Source organism: Manacus vitellinus, unplaced genomic scaffold (assembly GCF_001715985.3).
Source record: "Manacus vitellinus isolate BGI_N305 unplaced genomic scaffold, ASM171598v3 scaffold_2_pilon, whole genome shotgun sequence".
In the NCBI taxonomy this organism is placed as follows: domain Eukaryota; kingdom Metazoa; phylum Chordata; class Aves; order Passeriformes; family Pipridae; genus Manacus; species Manacus vitellinus.
This window is the reverse complement of record NW_021940208.1, coordinates 34501721-34520488: the sequence shown is the minus strand read 5'-3', so window position 1 is coordinate 34520488 and position 18768 is coordinate 34501721. Positions and strand designations below refer to the sequence as shown.

The window sequence follows — 18768 nt, the reverse complement described above, 5'->3', positions numbered from 1 at the left end:
AATGATGCCTTAACTGGAATGCATTTTCCAGCTGGTGTCCTTTCAATTGATGAGCAAATTGAGCCAGCTATGAAGCTGAAACAGGAAGCATATAATATATGAAGTGAACCTGAGGGGACATTCATGAAGAAAAGAAAGCTAAGGGAGACAGTATTTTCAGTTTCCTATCAGGGGTTGTAGAAAGAGAAGATCATTCTTTTCTTGAAGAGGCACAATGAGAGGACATCGGGCACCTGTCCCAAGTTGCAGTTTTCAAGTGAAAAACACTTCTTCACAGTAAGAGTAGTACTCATTGTAGCAGTTTTCTCTGAGAGTCTGTGCAATCTCTGTGCTTGGAAATATTCCAAGCTAGACTCATCAAGGCTGTGAGCATCCTGTTTCGTCAGTCAACCTGATGCATGAAGTCTACATTTGCTACATTCCACTGCTGTACAATCAAGGGAAAATGTAATAGTCACATAATATTCAGATGTAATTATTTGTGACATTCTGCAATTTTCAATTTTCTGTAGAATTTTCATGAGCTAGAGCTATCATTCAGGTCAGATTCAAAACCCTGTGGTGGAATGTCTTCAGTATATGTTTATACATATTCATGCACATATACACATGCACCTGTGTATGTCTATATACATTTGTAGCATTACTGACCAAGTTCCAGTTACAAAAAACACCATTTAATCAATAATACCTGTAATTTTGGACTTGCTGTTCATGTCACTGAAATGAAGATAATTAAAAAGAAATGTGGAAATTCTTGTAACTTATGACTGAATAGTATCCTCTAGACAGGTGACTTTATATACTAAGCATATTCTGCAGATGAACTTATGTTCAGAGAAATAAAAAAAGGAAGTTTTTTTCATATCTATGGCTCAAAAAGCCAAAACTCTCAACCTAGGAGTGTAACTGTAAATTCTACTGCATTACTATGGTACAGTTCTGTAATGGGCTTACTGTGGAGTTAGTAAGTAGAGTTTCACACAGAAATCAAACTACATATTTAGAAGTTAACAACTTGTACATGCAATCTCTCCGCGTAAAAGAAAACTGTCAAAACTGTGAAAATCACTAGCTATTATGAAACATCTGCTTCTACTTGGAATTGGACCTCTGACAAGGTTGTATTCAACCACAATCAATTTTCCATTATTCTTTTGCTTTTCAAAAACACTGAACATACTGATCATTTTGATTCTAAACATGAGCCATGTACTGACACACAGAGCCAGAACTAAAAGTATTGCTAAACTTCTCTGCTGTAGTTTTGAGGATCAGTATTTTAGAGACATACAAACTTTTTCTTTAAGCCAGTTTAATTCAGCTGTAAAACCTACAAAAGGTTCATTCTGATGGTTGTTAAGCTGCTTTGCTTAGGTTTAGACGAAAATCTGAGGTAGAGTTGTGAAATTCCTAGGGGAGTTTAAACTTTATGTTAATTAGAATTTGATTATAATTTTTGAAAGGTATGATGTAAGAATTTATTCAGAAGTACACTTGAGAGTTTTCTTATTTGTAGTGACTCTTCAAAACATATTGCCATGACTTTCTCATGAAAGTTGTTGTCACAATGTGAATCCACAGAAAGGATTTTGCAAGTCTCTTTTTAAACACTTGTGTTTTTCTTATTACAAATTTCATACATATCAGCATAGATTAATGAATTCTGTAGAATAAGTTCCTGAATTAAAATACACTTCTTTTTTTTTTACTTTTTGGTAGCTAAATTGCCTTTGAATATGTACTAAACATATATTCTCAACAGTCTTAGCACTCTTAATATGTTATATACATCAGGACCTCTGAGATGTATTGCAACTGACTTATTTATTGGTATATATTGACTTATTTACTCGGTAAATACCTATTCCTTTTAAGAAGTGATATCCAGAATATATTTTGGAATTGCATTACATAATTCAGTATCTCTGTCAAGTACCTGCTGGGAAAATTAAGTATATGAAAATATAGATACTTTGACTTTTTTTTCATTCAGGATGTCCCTGTACAATGTGCAGAATAATATCTACTGCTGTCTGATTTTATGTTTAACTAAAACTGAGAGGGGACAAGAGCAGCCAGAGTTTATCAACACTTTCAGCTTTTCATTAAAATTCAATGTTAACTGAAAATTTCCTTATTTAAAATAAGATTGTATTTACTAAGTACTTTCTCAGTAAGAAGAATTAAAAACTTGTGCTTGGGAGAAAGCAACAAGTATGAAATATCAGTGTTTATTTTACCTTTATCTTATTCTTGCTCCTATTTCTACTCTTCCTGTATTTCTTTTGTAAGTGAAGCAGTATACATAACATGGTATGTTGCAATGGATATTACTTCCAAACCTGAGCCTTGCTTCCTAGCTCAGAGAGACTTTTTTCTTAGTGTTGCTCACAAGATAAAAATGTGCTGTTAGGTTATAGTATGTGTATATCCTGTGTTCATGTGCTGAGGCAAATTAGCAAATTTAAGTTGAAATGCAAATACCCCAAAGTTATTTGGAGGAGGGATTGCTCTGTGATGCAAAGATGGGAAAGCACAGAACTCAAAGGCATGTAGCACAAGTGCATCACATTTAGTTCATTGAGTGGACCCCGTTTAGTCTAATTACTAGTCTGTTCTGCACTCTCCATGCCACTGTCTCCTGTCCATAGGAATTAACACAGTTAAACCTGAATCTTTTTTGATCCTCTTTTTTTGTTGTTGTTCACTGACTTAATAGGGCTGCCATTAGAAAGGGTTTTAAATCCAATGATGACACATGATCTAAGATTTGAAAATTTTAATATCCCATCTGTTGTCTTGATTGAATAGTCAGTCCAGTATCTGGCAAAAATGTTGATGAACAGAAATATGTTCAAAATCATCTTCGCAGGGAGTGCACTAAATAATGTCTTGTTCATGAACACTTAGAATATTTTCTTGGGAACTGATGAAGTTAATTCATTCAAAATGAGGTTTGTCTTATGGCCTAAAATTTCTCAGGTACATATTTGAATTATTAAACTGTTTGAAACACAGACATCATACTACTGGTGCCCCATATTTTGTGGCTTCTCTTCCACAGAAGATTTGTACTCCAAGATCCACAGAGCCATACACCAATAAGCTTGATTTCCAAATAAATTGATTATAATAATGGAGAACAAGTATAAAGATGGATTAAAAAAATGGAAATGAAGTAAAAGAAATTTTGGTAAGGCAAACCCCATATTGCAATTCTATTTTGTGCTGTGTACTTGCATTTAGAAAAGTCCTTTGATAAGTCTCTGATTAGCAACTCTTAAAGAAACATGTGATCAACAATTAGGAAAAAAAGGATGAAAATGAATATACAGATGTCACAGTGTAAAAAGTTACCAATAATAATCAAAAGGGATGTATGATGTGAATCACTCAATTAAACATTCTAATGAATTGTATGGAAAAAGAGCAAATTATGAAATCAAATGGCCTTATGGACAGTAAAAATTACTAAGGATAGTAAAAACCACAGACTGTCTCTAAGAAGTTGCACAAAGGTCTTGCAATTGTAAGCATATAATGCCAAATAAAATCAAATAGCAATAAGTTAAAAATAATGGAGCTGGAGAAATCATCTGTATACATTTAATGATGAGATCTCAACTGACTATCAGAGAGGGAAAAAATACAAGCAACTTTTATTTATCGAGTTCTGCTCTCTGCTTATGAGAATGTTTACTGAGCACACAGAGTGGTTGCAAAAGAAGTGGAGCTCTGAGGAGCATTAGAAAAGGAACAGAAGATAAAACAGGAAACACAAAGTTTTGCTGTGCTCCATGGTTTTTGTTTGCACCTTTCATACTGCATGTAGCTCTAGTTATCTAATCTCACAAAGAATATATGGAAATTAAAAATCACTGAAAAAAAGGATCAGTGATGACTGCACCTAAGTGGATGTGTGAGTATGTTCTACAGAGTAATCTGAAGTCAGAATCTTTTGCTGTCCAGTTCAAATAAAAATCATGCAGCTTAGGTTTTCCTTTTCATGGGAAGAAGCTTGCGAGGTGAGGCTGGTGAGTGTACATCTCTCTCCTTGGATTACTGTGAGTAAAGACATGTTGGAATGGCACTTCCATGGCATTCTGTTTAGTTGTAGCTAAGGATAATCATGGAATAATAATCAAAAATGTGAGGAAGACCCCTCATAAGAAAAGAGATGTTTTGGTAGTGGGGGGGGGGGGTTGGGTTTTTTGGTGGGGGGGGAGTTATAACTGCTGGAGAAGCTGTAATGGACACTTCAGACATGAATGGCATGAAAAGAGAAAATAGGATATTATTTTCCTCAATTCAAGAACTGAGCTTCATCAAATCTATTTCAGCAACAGATTTAAAAGTAAAGAAAAAGAAAAGGAAATATTTGCCTTTTACAGGCATGTGCTTAAACTCTATAGTGGACTGCAAGGGATTCTAGGAAGACAAAACCTAAATAGATTCAAACTGCTATTAAATAAATTGAAGAGAAGTCCAAAAAGGTCTTCTAAACATCTCATACAGAAAATCCCTAAAATCACAAATTCCAAAATCTGTGATGCACAGACAAGATAGAACATTCACCATTTAAACTTCCTCTAATCATTGTCAAAATTACATCTGGTCACTGGTCACAGATGCACCTCTTCTTGCTCTAAACCCATACAGCTCGTTTTATGTCCCATGAACACTTAAGCACTGAGTATCACCTAGATACCTCAATTCTGTTCAAGACTTTATCAGCTATCAATAAGCTTATCTCAATAAATACCATATTTTTAAATGCCATGAGTACCATCTAAAGCATAAGGGAATCAGGAGTTCCATTCCTAAAAGTTGAGCAAATCCCCATGTTATTTCAAATTCTTCATTTTAAAGAAAGAATGTTTATATCTCCATTCTACTGTGTTAGGCAGCATAATTTCAGGTGTAAATGTCATCTACTAGTGTTCTGTTTATTTCTAGAAAAAAATTATATGTTTATTTTTGCCAGGTCCTGCACCTGGGTCACAACAATCTCATTCAGCAGTCTTGAGAAAGAGCGGCTGGAAAGCTGCCTGCCAAAAAAGGACCTGTGGGTGCTGGTCAACAGCTGCTGAATATGAGCCAGCAGTGTGCCCAGGTGCACATGCCATGTGCATGATGCAGTGGCATTCTGACCTGTATCAGAAATAGTAGTGCCAGCAGGACTAGGGCAGTGATTGTCCCCCTATACTCAGCATGGGTGAGGCCATATTCGAATACTGTGTTCAGTTTTGGGGCCCTCAATACAAGGACACTGAAGTGCTGAGATGTGTCCAGAGAAAGGCAACAAAGCTGGTGAAGCATCAGGAGCACAGATCTTGCGAGGAGCATGTGAGAAAAATAGGGTTATTTAGCCTGGAAAAAAAAGAGGCTCAGGGAGGACCTTTCGCAATCTACAACTACCTGAAAGGAGGTTGCTGTGAGGAGGGGATCTGTCTCTTTCCAAGGTAAAAAGGGATGGGACAAGAGGAAATGACCTCAAGTTGCACAAGGGAAGGTTTAGATTAAATATTACAAAAAATTTCTTCACTGAAAGAGCAGTCAAGTATTGAAATAAGCTGCCCAGGTAAGTGGCAGAATCATCATCCCTGAAAGTGTTCAAAAGATGTTTGGATGTGGCATTTGGACATATGGTTTAGTGGTAACAGTTGGACTCAATGATTTTAGAGGTTCTTTCCAACCTTAGCAGTTCTGTATTTCTATGAACTTGAACACAAGCTAATGAAGAAGACCATCAAAACAACCAACAACGAGACACAACTATGAAGTTCTCTTTACTTCCTTCTCCTTCCTAATAAAGAATTTATCCTAAGAAATGAATGCATATCACAGTTAGTTGCAGCATAAGATTGTTCGATGTTAACATAAAGTCTTGGAGAGAATAAAACAAAGTGTCCGTTCCTTCCAAATTTCTAATTTCCAAAGCACCAATAAAACAAGACTAACTGTCAGTTTAATCAGTACTATGTGCAGGATGACAAATGTTTTACAATTTCATTTCAATCTGAAATTTGGCTTTTGAGATTTACATAGTAGGTTAATATATTTTCATCATTAATTTAATAGTTTTTAAAGTATTTTATCAAACAACTTAATGTGACAAATCTTCAGCAGCCTTGTATCTTGACAACCACTTAAAAGCTAAATACAGCGGTTCTTTTAGATTATAATATATATAATTAATTTATTGTATATATTAATATATAATATAAAATATTATATATAAATACATATAAATATAATTTATTATATATTATTAATATATACCATTATTTTCTTGAAAAGAGTGTAGAAACCACCATTGTTAATGGTCAGACACCTTTGTGTGAATCATTCTATTTTGTGAAATACTGTGGAATACATTTCAGTCATCTAGGAGAGGACCTATTTCAATTGACTTCATACCCTAACTGCTCCTTTAGCATTAATATGGATTTAATAACATACTTGAAGTTTTTAAGTGCTGTCAGAAAGTAATAACCATACGAGTTTCTTCAAATTTACTTATAGAGTGGAAGTCTATGGAAGTCCCCTTTCAATTGAGAGGTGGTCCTTTCCCACAATTCTTCCCGTATTTTAATGTTTGTCTAATTTGAAATATATTCTCTTCTTTCATAGTAATTAAAATTCTCAGGAATGTTTCAGTTTGTGCTGGATGTTGGGTGGAAGGTGGATCAGAGTTTGACAATGAAAAACACAGTGTGTGAGACAATGATTCAGGCATATAACTCAGGCATTTCCTGAACTTTGTATTTTCCATATTATGGGCTTTTTTTTTTTCTGTAATGCTTTCGAAAGGTATATGCTTTTTCAATACAGTGATTTGCTATAATTTAGTCAGAAATGCTAAAATGTTCTTATGTCCCTGCTATGATACTTTAAATATTTGATTTCAGTTGAAATGAATACTGAATCTGAAATAGTAATATAAACTACCATTTTTAAACACTTCCCTCAAACAAAACTAACTAAAACATTCTCCAGCAACAGCATACATGATGTGACACAACATGCATATGCTTTGAGATGCATAATGAAGATAAAAGAAACAGTGGTTTTGCAAATCTTTTTAGTGTGGAGAGTGATAGAGCAATGCATTTTTCCTTTATGATCTTGCAATTCCCTGTGGCTGCATTTTGATTTTAATGGCTAAGTAGGCTGAGGATAGGTTAGTGAATGATTATGAGATTACCAGTATATATTAGGTGTTATGAAAAGAAAAAGTGTTAATGATTAAGTATCTTGCTTTCACTCCTGATCATTACAATCTGGTGTTATAGGACACAGTACTGTGAATGAATTGTAAAAGCAAGGCCATAACCACTCAGCCTTTTTGAGTTATTAAAGATCCAAGAGATCATTTTGAGTTTTTAAGTTTTGGTGCTAATGGGCTCATTAATCAGAGTGAGAAATTTATAATAGGAATCAGTATGTATGAGTAGAAAATGGACAAATTCAAACGGGATATTAGACACACGTTTTAATGTTCAGATTGATTACTTCTGAAAGCTACTGTGAAAGAGGCAAATTATCCATCTCCAGATGTCTTTGAGATGATGCCTTTATAGGAAGCAATCTTCAGTGAATCGGATGTTATTAGGTTCAACAGAAGGGTAACTGGGTTGAAACAAAACTGAAAGGGATTCCAAGGCAGTTTCTTGCTCAGGGAAACACAAAGCTGGGAGAAATGGCTGATACCCCAGGGTGCTGTGCAGCCCTTCAGAAGGACCTTGAAAGGTTGGAGAGATGAATGGAGAGGAACTGTCTGAAATTCAATGAGGGCAAATATAGGGTCCTACACCTGGGGAGTAATAACCACATGCACCATTACAGGCTGGGGGCTGACCTCCTGGAAAGCAGCTCTGCAGAGAAGGACCTGGGGGTCCTGGTGGACAACAGCTCTCCATGAGCCAGCACTGTGCCCTAGTGGCCAAGAAGGCCAGCAGAATCTTGGGATGCATTAGGAAGGGCATTACCAGCAGGTCAAGGGAGGTGATCCTGCCCCTCTGCTCAGCCCTAGTGAGGCCACATCTGGAATACTTTGTCCAGTTCTGGGCTCCTCAGTAAAACAGGGACATGAAACTCCTGGAGTGGGTCCAGCAGAGGGCTATGGAGATGATTAAAGGACTGAAACATCCTCTTATGAGGAAAGGCTGAGGGAGATGGGACTGTTCAGCCTCAAGAAGAGGTGACTGAGAGGGGAACACATCAATGTATAAGTATGCAAACGAAGAGTGTCAAGGGAATGGAGCCAGGCTCTTCTTGGTGGTGCCAAACAATAGGACAATTTTTCATCAGAAACTGATGAAAAAAAGTTCCCCCTGAATATGAGGAAGAACTTTATTGTGTGGGTGACCGCGCATTGGAGCAGACTGCCCAGAGATGTTGTAGAGTCTCCCTCATTGGAGATATTAGTGAACCATATGGACACAATTATGTGCAATGTGCTCTAGGATAACCCTGCTACCGTGCTTGAGCAGGGACGGTGGTCTAGGTGATCCTTTCAACCTTACGCATTCTCTGTTTCTGTGAAGCCACCTCCTGTAATCGCTTTTGTAAACTGCATCCTAATTTATTACACTGGTTCTAATCAACCTGTTCCTGTCCTATCCACTGGAAATCTGTTCTGGAGCTTAATGCTTTAATAGCCAGATTACTTTTTTTTGTGATTTCCAGTTTTCTTTTAATCAAATTTGAGATAGATGAGATTCCTGATAAACTTGTTACCCTCCATTTTTCTTATTTTTCTTTTCTATACCTGTAATCAACGTAGCCAAGTGCTCCATTAAGATATAAAAGTATGTGATCCTTTACATAAACCAAAATTATCATAACTCCAACAGTTATCAACATTATTGTCATACTGAGTCCAAACCACAGCACTGCACCAGCTACTAAGAAGGAAATGAGCTCTATCACAGCTGAAAGCAGTACGGTAGGGAAGAAAGAAAAGTCATTCTAGGAGAGTAAGAAAGTGAGATTGCCATGATGAATGCTTCCCTGGAGTGTTATAATTTAAACCCGGAAAATTGTCCTTCTGCTATCTACATGAGAAGGGTTGCATTCCTGCTGTGTAAACAGCACGATTTAAAATGCAGGGGGAAGCTCATATTTTCCATACTTGGGAAGTGCTGAGGGTAAATCTTATACAAGTAACAGCAAAACAAGACAATCACCAGAGTCAGTAAAAGTGTGTATTCACACTATACAATACTACACCATTTTGACAATTTGCACTGTGACTATATTTTTACTACTTTTAGCCTTTTCAGTCCAAAATGCATCTGGATGATTCACAGTGATGATCTGTTTTGCTATTTCCTTGAAATTGTGCTGAAAACCCTTCCAGTGGCAAATATATCAGTCTGGGCCTATTCAAGTGACAGAAGACAAACATTCCAGTTTTTTTAGGTCCCAAAGTGTGCTCCCTCATTCTATTAACTTTATTTTGGGAAGGTAAATAATAATTAAAAAAGACACTCCTCTGTCCCCGCCCTCCCCCCCCCAAAAAAAAAGTGGAATAATGAACAACAAGAAAATTGTTTTCCAGGCTGCTAGAGGTCTATTTTTCCTAGATACCATGCCAGGAAGAAAATGTTATGCATGCACTGAGGCTTAACACTGAGAAGTTCCAGGATTCGTAGGATACAGGGTCTTCCAGAGCAGTGTTGGAAGATTTTTTTAATCAGGGCAAGCAAGATGTCCTCATGCATCTTGCAAGTTGTATATTTTTTGTGTACAGGTTTAGGCTTCTTGAATCTTCTTAGATGTGAAAAAGAGTGTGCAGGATGTGTAAGACAAGATCCTTCAGGAATAGAGGAAACAAAAATTAATCATACTGACTGCTTGAAAGTTTTAGCCAGTTTATTGTGATAAACTGGCATATCAGCAAATATCTATGAACAACTGATTCGGAACTACACTTAGATCATGAAATCCCACAATACCACATTGAATTAGACTATAGTATGGCTAATTCTGTGGCCTTGTATCCTAAGAGCAAATTATTTTTATTTTTAAAAATTAATTTAAAAGTTACAAGTAAAATATTTAGATTGTGGAAGTGTAACTTAGTTATCTAGAAGTCTCTATTAAGATTTCAATATGCTGTGTGAGCTGGTGTCCATAGCCACAGGCTCTTCTATCCTCAACCTGCTGTCTGCTCTCCCCAAAAAGCAGCCCTTGCTGGTCTCTCTTCCCACTGACAAAGTTCAGAGGAGCATACACATATACATATGATTTCTTTCCACTATCTTTTGAACACTCTAGCCTTTATATCCCTTCTGTAATGGTGACATCGGGCTGGCATCTGATGCTGGAAGAAACATATAGCTCTTTGGATTACGTAGGTCAGGTGGAACTCACTCTCAGATAACATCTGAGATTTGCCTAGAGATTCAGGTTCCTAGATAGAATCTGGGATTTGGCTAGAGAACCAGACCATAAGCATATTAATAAATACTGGTCCTTTGTCTAATTGGAGTTCAGGAACCTGAAAAGCCCATTCTCCTTAGGAAAGAAGTTACACAATAGTACAGGAGGTGTAGTCTTGTGTGATACACAGCAGATATGGAAAACTGAGCATAAAAACAAGAGGATTGAATTCAATGTAACACACTGAAAAAGTTTGAGACTTGACCAAAATCAAAATTTGCTTCTATGTCTTTAGAACTTTAGGAAGTATACCATATGATTTAGATTGGAAATCAGAGTCACTATTTATTAATTTATTTAAATGTTCTCATGAAAACTTAGTGTCTAAACTAAAAGCTGTGTGGGCTTAAAATATTTATGAACATTAGTTATGTACTAATTAAGTGAAAACCTAGTATCTGGATATCTTTTTTTTTCAGCATTAGTTTATGTGGTTTTCATTTTTGTATTGGTAAGGCCACAGCATCAAAATCACAAAAATGTAAAATATTTTAAATAAGACCCTTGCATCCAGAACAAAAAAAACAACTAAGCATTTTACTTCCATGGCAACTCTGATGTAACAGGTTCTAAGTAGCACTCTCAGAACATGACATTGTTTTTCAACATATGAAATTATTTAATATTTTTCAGGTTCTTCCTTACAACTGATACATGCTGATTAGTGAAATCAATGACATAAACATCAATGAGAACTAACTTTTGCAAGATAATTTAATTCCATGTGAAATAGTGATCATTACAAGTCAAGATTAAAAGAAAACAACCCTAATTCATTTGTATTAGTGACATTTTTATAAAGATACATGCTATTAAATTACATTTGGTAATAGTTTATTATGTTCCTATGATGCACAATCTATTAGATACTCAACTGCTTGCTTATCTACCTTTAAATATAGATATGTTTTGTTTATGTAGCTTTACTGTTCTAATACTTCATGGTCATTTAATTCTAACCCTGTGTACAACTGAAAAGGTTTAAAAGTGAAACAGCTCAATCATGGAAATGCTATAACCCCAAAGCAGTGGTTATTGCATTGTCATTTTTGTGAAAGTGGAAGAGCAATCAAGTGACACATAACTTTCTTCAAGCAGGTTCAGCGACTTTCATACTTTCTATTGTAAGCTACCTTTTCTGAATTAAAACCAAAAATCCACTACTCCATTTAATTACAACATTACAGCTTTTGCTGAAGAGAAAGGCTAAGTGAATGACTCATGCAGAAGAGGCATTAGTTACAGCCCAGTTGATCTTATGAGACTTATGGGACATTGAAGACCAGATCTACAAAGTTTCTTGAGTATCAGAGTCAAAAATTACAGGTCCTGAAAACTCGTCCCACACTGTCACATAACCTAGGGCATACTTTAACATTTAGCACCCTTACTCTTGTAATTATTTATCAGCCCATGAGGACTTAAGCATTCCTGAAAGCATTTCACTAGAGCAGGATGAGAGGAAATGGCCTCAAGTTGTGTCACAGGAGGTTGACATTGGATATTAGGAAAAATTTCTTTACTGAAAGAATGATCAAGCATTGGAACAGTCTACCCAGGAAAGTGGTGGAATAACCATCCCTGGAAGTGTTCAAAAAACATCTAAATGTGGTACTTAGGGACATGGTTTAGTCGTGAAGATGGCTGTGTTAGGTTAATAGTTGAACTCAATGATCCTAGGTCTTTTCTAGCCTTAATGACTGTATGATTCTATAACTGTGCAGCTCAATTCCTATCTTGCACCATAATTAAGATTTATTTAATTTATCCTGAAAATTGTAATGAGTAGACCACAGACATCTGTTGAATCCTGTTCCCTAAAGTGCAAAAATGAAGACTAGTCACATTAAAAAAAAAAAAAGGTGGATATTTTTCCACAATAAGCATAGGAGAAATTATTTCTGTTATTATAAAACAGCAAGGCATTGAAATATGCTTTGCTGCTCCAAAAGAAATTAACCTCAAGAAATTAAAGTGTTATCTAGCAAGTTTTAAGCATTCAGTAGTCAATTTAGGAAATGCTAGGGACTTAAAGGAGAGAGTTTTTAGCTCTGAAGATCAAGAACCGGGATTTTATTGCTGCTATTTACGTATTTTATATATATATATATATATATATACACGGAAGTTATATGATTATGTAAAGAATTTTTATTAAATGTAATTTTCTACAATACTCATTCCTAAGTAACATGAAATTAGAGTAAGTCCACATGTTTGGAAGAAGAGATTTGAGATTGTATATTTTGTCTAAAAACTTCATTAATTCTACTTTCAGTCAATGGTCAATTAGTACAGAGACTGGAATAAGTTATTTTTAAGCATATATGCAAATAAAAAGATAAAAATGATACAAAATCTTAATAAAACCTAAAATTATTATTTTGAAGGTAGAGCTCCTTCTTTGAGTGTTATTAAAGTTGTGTGAGTTCTTTAAATGTGTTTCACCATCACAATGCTTCTCTATGATATTAGGTCTTTGTGTTAATATGCTATTGCAAAGTTTGATGTTGGTTCCTATTAAGAAGTAGAGTAATATTTTTTTCATAATGAAATTTAATGTCGGTTTAACCAGGTTTAATTAAACTTTGGCTTATAAATCATTTTATTGAGAAGTGCAATGAAATTTTCTGAGTTTTATGGCTTTTTAATTAAAATTAATTAAGCCAACTTGTGGTTAAGTGCCTGCAAACTAGTTCCCTTACATTCCCAAGCTATTGTGCAATGTTCTAGTCACACAATTTAGCAGGAGTTAGTGGATTAAAACACCATTACATAAAAATCTATTTTTTTAGAGACATATTGACGTTTAATCAAATAATTTAAAAAAGAACTAACTCATGTTTTAACCCAATTATCTCTTACGTTAAGATAATTTAAGAGCATGGTTAATACAGTCCATGACCACATGAACACCTTTGATTGTCTTTGTGTCAGCATCCTACTTTGCGTATATATGTAAAGTTAAAAAGTAACTCATTGAAAGTTATATTTTACATATGAAAGTATTTACATTCGTAGTAATAAGCATAATTTTCGGCTTTATCTAATTTATTCTATCTGCACTTATGTATTTCATCTGTAATTACATTACATATTTCAAAGAACTTCTGTCTGTCATGATTTTGTCATGTCTATGTCTTCATTATTAATCTCTGCTACCTTATGTAAGATAATATGCAGTTAATTTTTAATAAATTCGTTTAAGCAGTAAATTTCAAAAAATATGAAGTTGGAGAATCGAAATAGGAATTTCCTTCTATCGCATGGGATGGAGGAGGACAGCATGTGACACACTAGAGCCAGAGTATAATTCTGATGTTATAAATCTTGCACCTTTTTTTCCTGCATTTGTTATAATGGCCGAGACCCAAACAAGCAATTATAGACAGCATCGATTTGGATTTTGATATGCTAAGAACTGAATCAAGCGGGTGTAGCAGTCGAAGTATCCACTTCCCTGAGTTTTGATGTTCTTACACTTCATGACTGAAGTTTTGTCATTCCTTCCCTGCTTCTTGTCTTACTCTCACAAAGTCTATCCAAAATAGCATGAAATTCATTATTATCTTTTATCTGTTAGATGCTATAACTTACTGCTCCTTTTATTACTTTTTGATTTTTTTTTTGTTTATATAAAAAATAAGGGTTTTTTTCATGTGCCTCCAGTCTACAACTACTTCATATTCATCTCAAAATTGTCTATGAATCAAGAATTTTTAATTTCTCCATGGAGATTAGGCACTTTAAAAAAAAATGTTTGGAGAAAGTACCCTGCAAAACTGTGATTCTATTGTGTCCTGTTAATGTAGAGTAGGTAGTTCAGAGAGTGCTTAATTCAATCCTTAGGATTCAGTCAACCAATTGAATTTTTTTTGTTTAGTTTATAAGTTTTATGTAACTTATATAGTTTTTGTTTATTTTTTTTTCTATCAACCAAGAAAAGGTTAATTTTTTGCAGTAGCCTGGAGGGTGCATAGCTAAGGAACAGTGGTTATTCTGTACTACCTCAGGTCATTGCTGGGGGCAGGGCAAAGGGAATCTCTTGAGAGGAGAAGGGGTTCCATCAGTCACGTGAATGAGGTGGAGGGAGCTGTCCAGTATTGTCTATTGTCGGGGGGGGGGGAAGTTCCTTTCTTGTATCCTCTCTCATTAGTATTGTTGCTGTCACTGTTCATTTTCTTACCTCATTGCTGATTCCAGTAAATTGTTCTTATCTCAACCCCTGAACTTTGCCTTTTGTGCCTCCAGCTCTCCTCTTCAGCCTGCCCCAAGGAGCGGGGAGAGGAGAAAGGCAGGGGAGTGAGAGAGCAGCAAGTGGTTTGGAGAGTCTTGGTGGGAGCACTGAACTGCTGAGTACCATTTCTAAACCATGATGGTATTATAAATTTTAATACTGTGAGACCTTAATTGCTGTATACATTTTGAATGTTAACTGGATGTTAACAATCTGTTCTAAACAAGTTCAAGAAATAATGCTAAGTTCAGGTGTTGATCTTCCTCTCAGCCTTGTCATGTATATAAACTGACATCATCTGGATATTGATAATATAACTGTATATGACTGACAAGTTTTTTAAGAAGTAGATCAGACAGTGAAAAAACACAGGAAAATGTAGTATGTCCATATAAAGATTTACAATATATTGAATATGTTGAATTACAACTGAGTTTATAAAAATTTCAAACACTAGCCTTTTCTAGTTCTGACAATTCTTAATTACAATATTACCATATAGTCTTCATATTTTTCTCTGAATATATTTATATATGAATTGCGACTACAGCTGTTGAACTCATCCGTGGTTTGTTTTTCTCATGAGCTGTAAGAATATGGCACAGCATACCCATGTCCGTGTATGGCAGATACAGGCTGATTCTATGGTCTTATTAGCTTTAGCATCTGTTTTTTCTTTTCTGAAATATTACTGAATTACTGAATCTGAACTACTTTCTTCTTCTCAGGAGAATATAATGGAAGTTATAAGAAATCAAGAATTTTTACTTCTACCAGCTGAAGAGCTGCATAAACTTCTTGCTAGTGATGATGTGAATGTTCCTGATGAAGAGACCATTTTCCATGCCTTAATGATGTGGGTGAAGTATGATATGCAGAGGCGATGCAACGACCTAAGTATGCTACTTGCTTATATCAGATTACCACTCCTTCCACCTCAGGTATTTTTACAGTTATGTAATAATAAGAATAAAACCAACATTGTTATTGTGTTATTGTGAAAACTGGCATCAGTTTATAATCTGCAATACTCTAATACTCTGTGTGTTTAAAAGAAAACCTGTTCAGAATTAGAAAAAATTATTGATAACCCTTAACCCGGAGTGATCTCAGTAAATTTGAGGAATGGACCAACAGATATGCAAGAAGGGCAGAGCTGTGAAACTGAAGAGGAGCAACAGCAGATTTCATAGCATGCTAAGAATGATAGACAGAATAGCAAATATTCTCAGAAAAAAAACAACCAAACAAAAAAAACCATAATCAAACACATGGGGCTTATGATGGATACCAGGCTGAGTATGAGTCAACAGTATGAATGAGGAAAACTGTATATTGTTCTACAGCAGGAAAAATTCTGTCAGCAAGCCATATGAAGTTATTATTCACATAATACCTGGTGCTGCTAAGTCTGCACCTGAAATATTGTTTCCAGTTTTGCACTCCACAATTCAGAAGGCATAGGAACAAATTGGAAAAGGTCCAGAGATGGGCTACCAAGATGGTATATCAGCTAGGAAAGGAGAAGCTGAAGAAATGGTCTAGTGAAGGGGAGGCTAAATGATGACCAAATAGCAACTTAAGACTTGAAGGGAAGGTCATGGAACCAAATCTTGAGAGCACCACAAAATGTAAGAAGAGGCAAACAGCCCAACTTGTAGCATGGACAGTTCAGGTTGGACATTGGCTTAAGGGGAATCACTTGGAATGCAGTGAACAAATGCAGATGTTTTTTCAAAGTCTAAGTGATCTTCTTCATTGAAGGTTTTCCTGAATTCCTAAATCCAGTATTGGCACTAGCCCTGATTTGAGTGAGAAGTTTATCTAGTTGGCCACTGAGGTCCTTTAGATCTCCCTTCCTATGAATGCTTCCATGAATCTGTGATTCAGGTTTTGTATCTATGTATGTGTGTAAGGTATGTAATGGTCTCATTCTTATCTAGGTTCCCTTTCTCATGAAAGGCTGGACCAGAAGATCTTTCAGTCACTTCCAATCTGTGCTGTTTTGTAGTTCTATGATTCTATGGTTCTGTGGTTTCACGTTATATAAAGTATCTGTTGAAACAACTTAGAGGCGAGATTTCAAACTGCTTTTATATTCATAAGCTTTAAACCTGCTACAGATTCTAAATATATGACTCACAAATTTAGCTGCGTTCATCCAATCAATAGGGATTTTACTACATCTAGACATGCCTTACTTTGCTTACCCCTGAACTGCTATTTGCATGTAAACCAGTGATCCCAAAATTATCAAGATGAGTGTTTTAGCTTTTTATCCATAATGTTAAAGGCAATTGCCTGTATAATTGTTGTTTCACATGATTGACACTTACCTATACACTCCTAAAACAGTTGTGTTAACTTAACCTGAAAATTAATTCCATTGTGTATCTTTCAGAAAATTTCTCTATTATTTTCATTGCACTGAGAAATAACTGAAGAGCTCTCTGGAAAGAAGCCAGGTCAAAATTAGCAGCTAATGATTGAACCTTTGAGAAAAAAAAAATTGAGTTCCTTACTTTTGAATTCACTAAAAAAGATGAAGTCATAGTCTACAAGTATTATTAACAGTTTGGAAAGATTGTACTGAGATCCTCTTAAAATGAATGTTTAAATTTATAGCCTGAGTTTTCATGATACCTCATTTCAGTCTCCAGGTGCTGTAATTATGTTGGCAATGTAGTCAGACTTAAGTAGTACGATATCAAACAATGTAATTCATAATTCAATAGCAGAATTATCAGAAGCTAAGCAGTATTAACATGTTAAAAGGAAAGTATCATGAAGATGAAAATGAAATAATAGAACCTGACGCGTTACTATAGAACTTTTTTACTCCTTTCATTTACCTGAAACAATCTGCTAAACTTAAACAGTTTATGTTTCTTCATTCAAGTCAAACTAAGAAAGATTGGTGGCTTGACCAATATAAGAAATCATTTCACATTTAGTCACTTCCTTTCAATAGGCATTGCAGATATTTTGTGTTGGTCCATACAGAAAACATATCTTAATTTATGCTTATTTCACTTTCCTTGACTTACTGACACTAGTTTGTCTAATGCAGCTCAAGATGTCACCTGTCTTCTTTGAGACACGGGCACAGTGCTGGCTCCTGTTCTGACAAGCTACATTCCAGCTGGGTGTCCCCCAGCCTATATTAGTGCATGAATGTACATACATATACACATGGACATAAACATATACATTTATTTCATTCTTTTATAGTAGAATGTTCTTATAAACCTTTTCCTTAAATGTGAAATTCCACAGTTGTGGACAGATATATTCATTAAGGTCTGATTAGAATAGCTAAAGGTGTTCCCACCTAGCTCCCTGATGCCATGTGATATAGTGATTGCTGTCCCCACACCTCAGGGAGCAAAACAGTTCATTTAAACCCTCACTAATTCTACACAGACAAAAGTCTAACCCTGTCTGCACTTGAAGCTAAAACATTAACTTCTGACCATGAACGCAAAGAGTATAGAGAAGTTTATATCTATTGAGCTGTATTTTCCTTATCTTTCTCTCTACCTTTTCCAAAACAGAATAGTTTCTTCTGTGTTTGTATTTCCTATTCCCTGACTCAAGCTGTATCTGGAAACATTCAGTGCAATTCATCAGCATGTTTGAGCCTCTGCCTATTTTGATTACTAAGGATGTAATCACATTTATTAAGATGAAAAGCTGGTTTCTGCTGTTTGCCTATACACAGTGTGATGTATCTGTTAATGTTGAGCCTACAGCATGAGCCAAAAATGTATGCATCTTCTATTGGGCAAAACATTATTTCATGGTGTTTTTTAAGAGTGTAAGAAGTTGCTAATGACACTTGGGCTGCTGAAGGAATTTACAAGCAAAAGTTAGAAGTTAACATATGATACAGAGTACCTAGAATAGCATGACAGTAAAGAGTGAGGATGTTACACTTTAGGTTTCAGTGTTTCTCAGCAAAGATGTGCATGATATAAAGACCACAAATATTTCCTTGTAGAAATGTTTGAGTTAAAGATAACTTGTACTCCACCAGAGTGCTATGTTTATAATGGCCATTCTTTGCAACTGTTTGTAAC

General features: G+C 35.4%; 1 protein-coding gene across 1 annotated transcript in view; it reads left to right on the top strand.

Annotated features, from left to right (window-relative positions):
• Window positions 1–18768, top strand: part of KLHL1 (kelch like family member 1) — a 142851-nt gene that overhangs the window by 47934 nt on the left and 76149 nt on the right. Inside the window, exon 4 of the mRNA XM_018070994.3 lies at window positions 15418–15630. Coding sequence (XP_017926483.1) covers window positions 15418–15630 — 213 coding nt within the window. The remainder of the gene's footprint in view (window positions 1–15417; window positions 15631–18768) is intronic.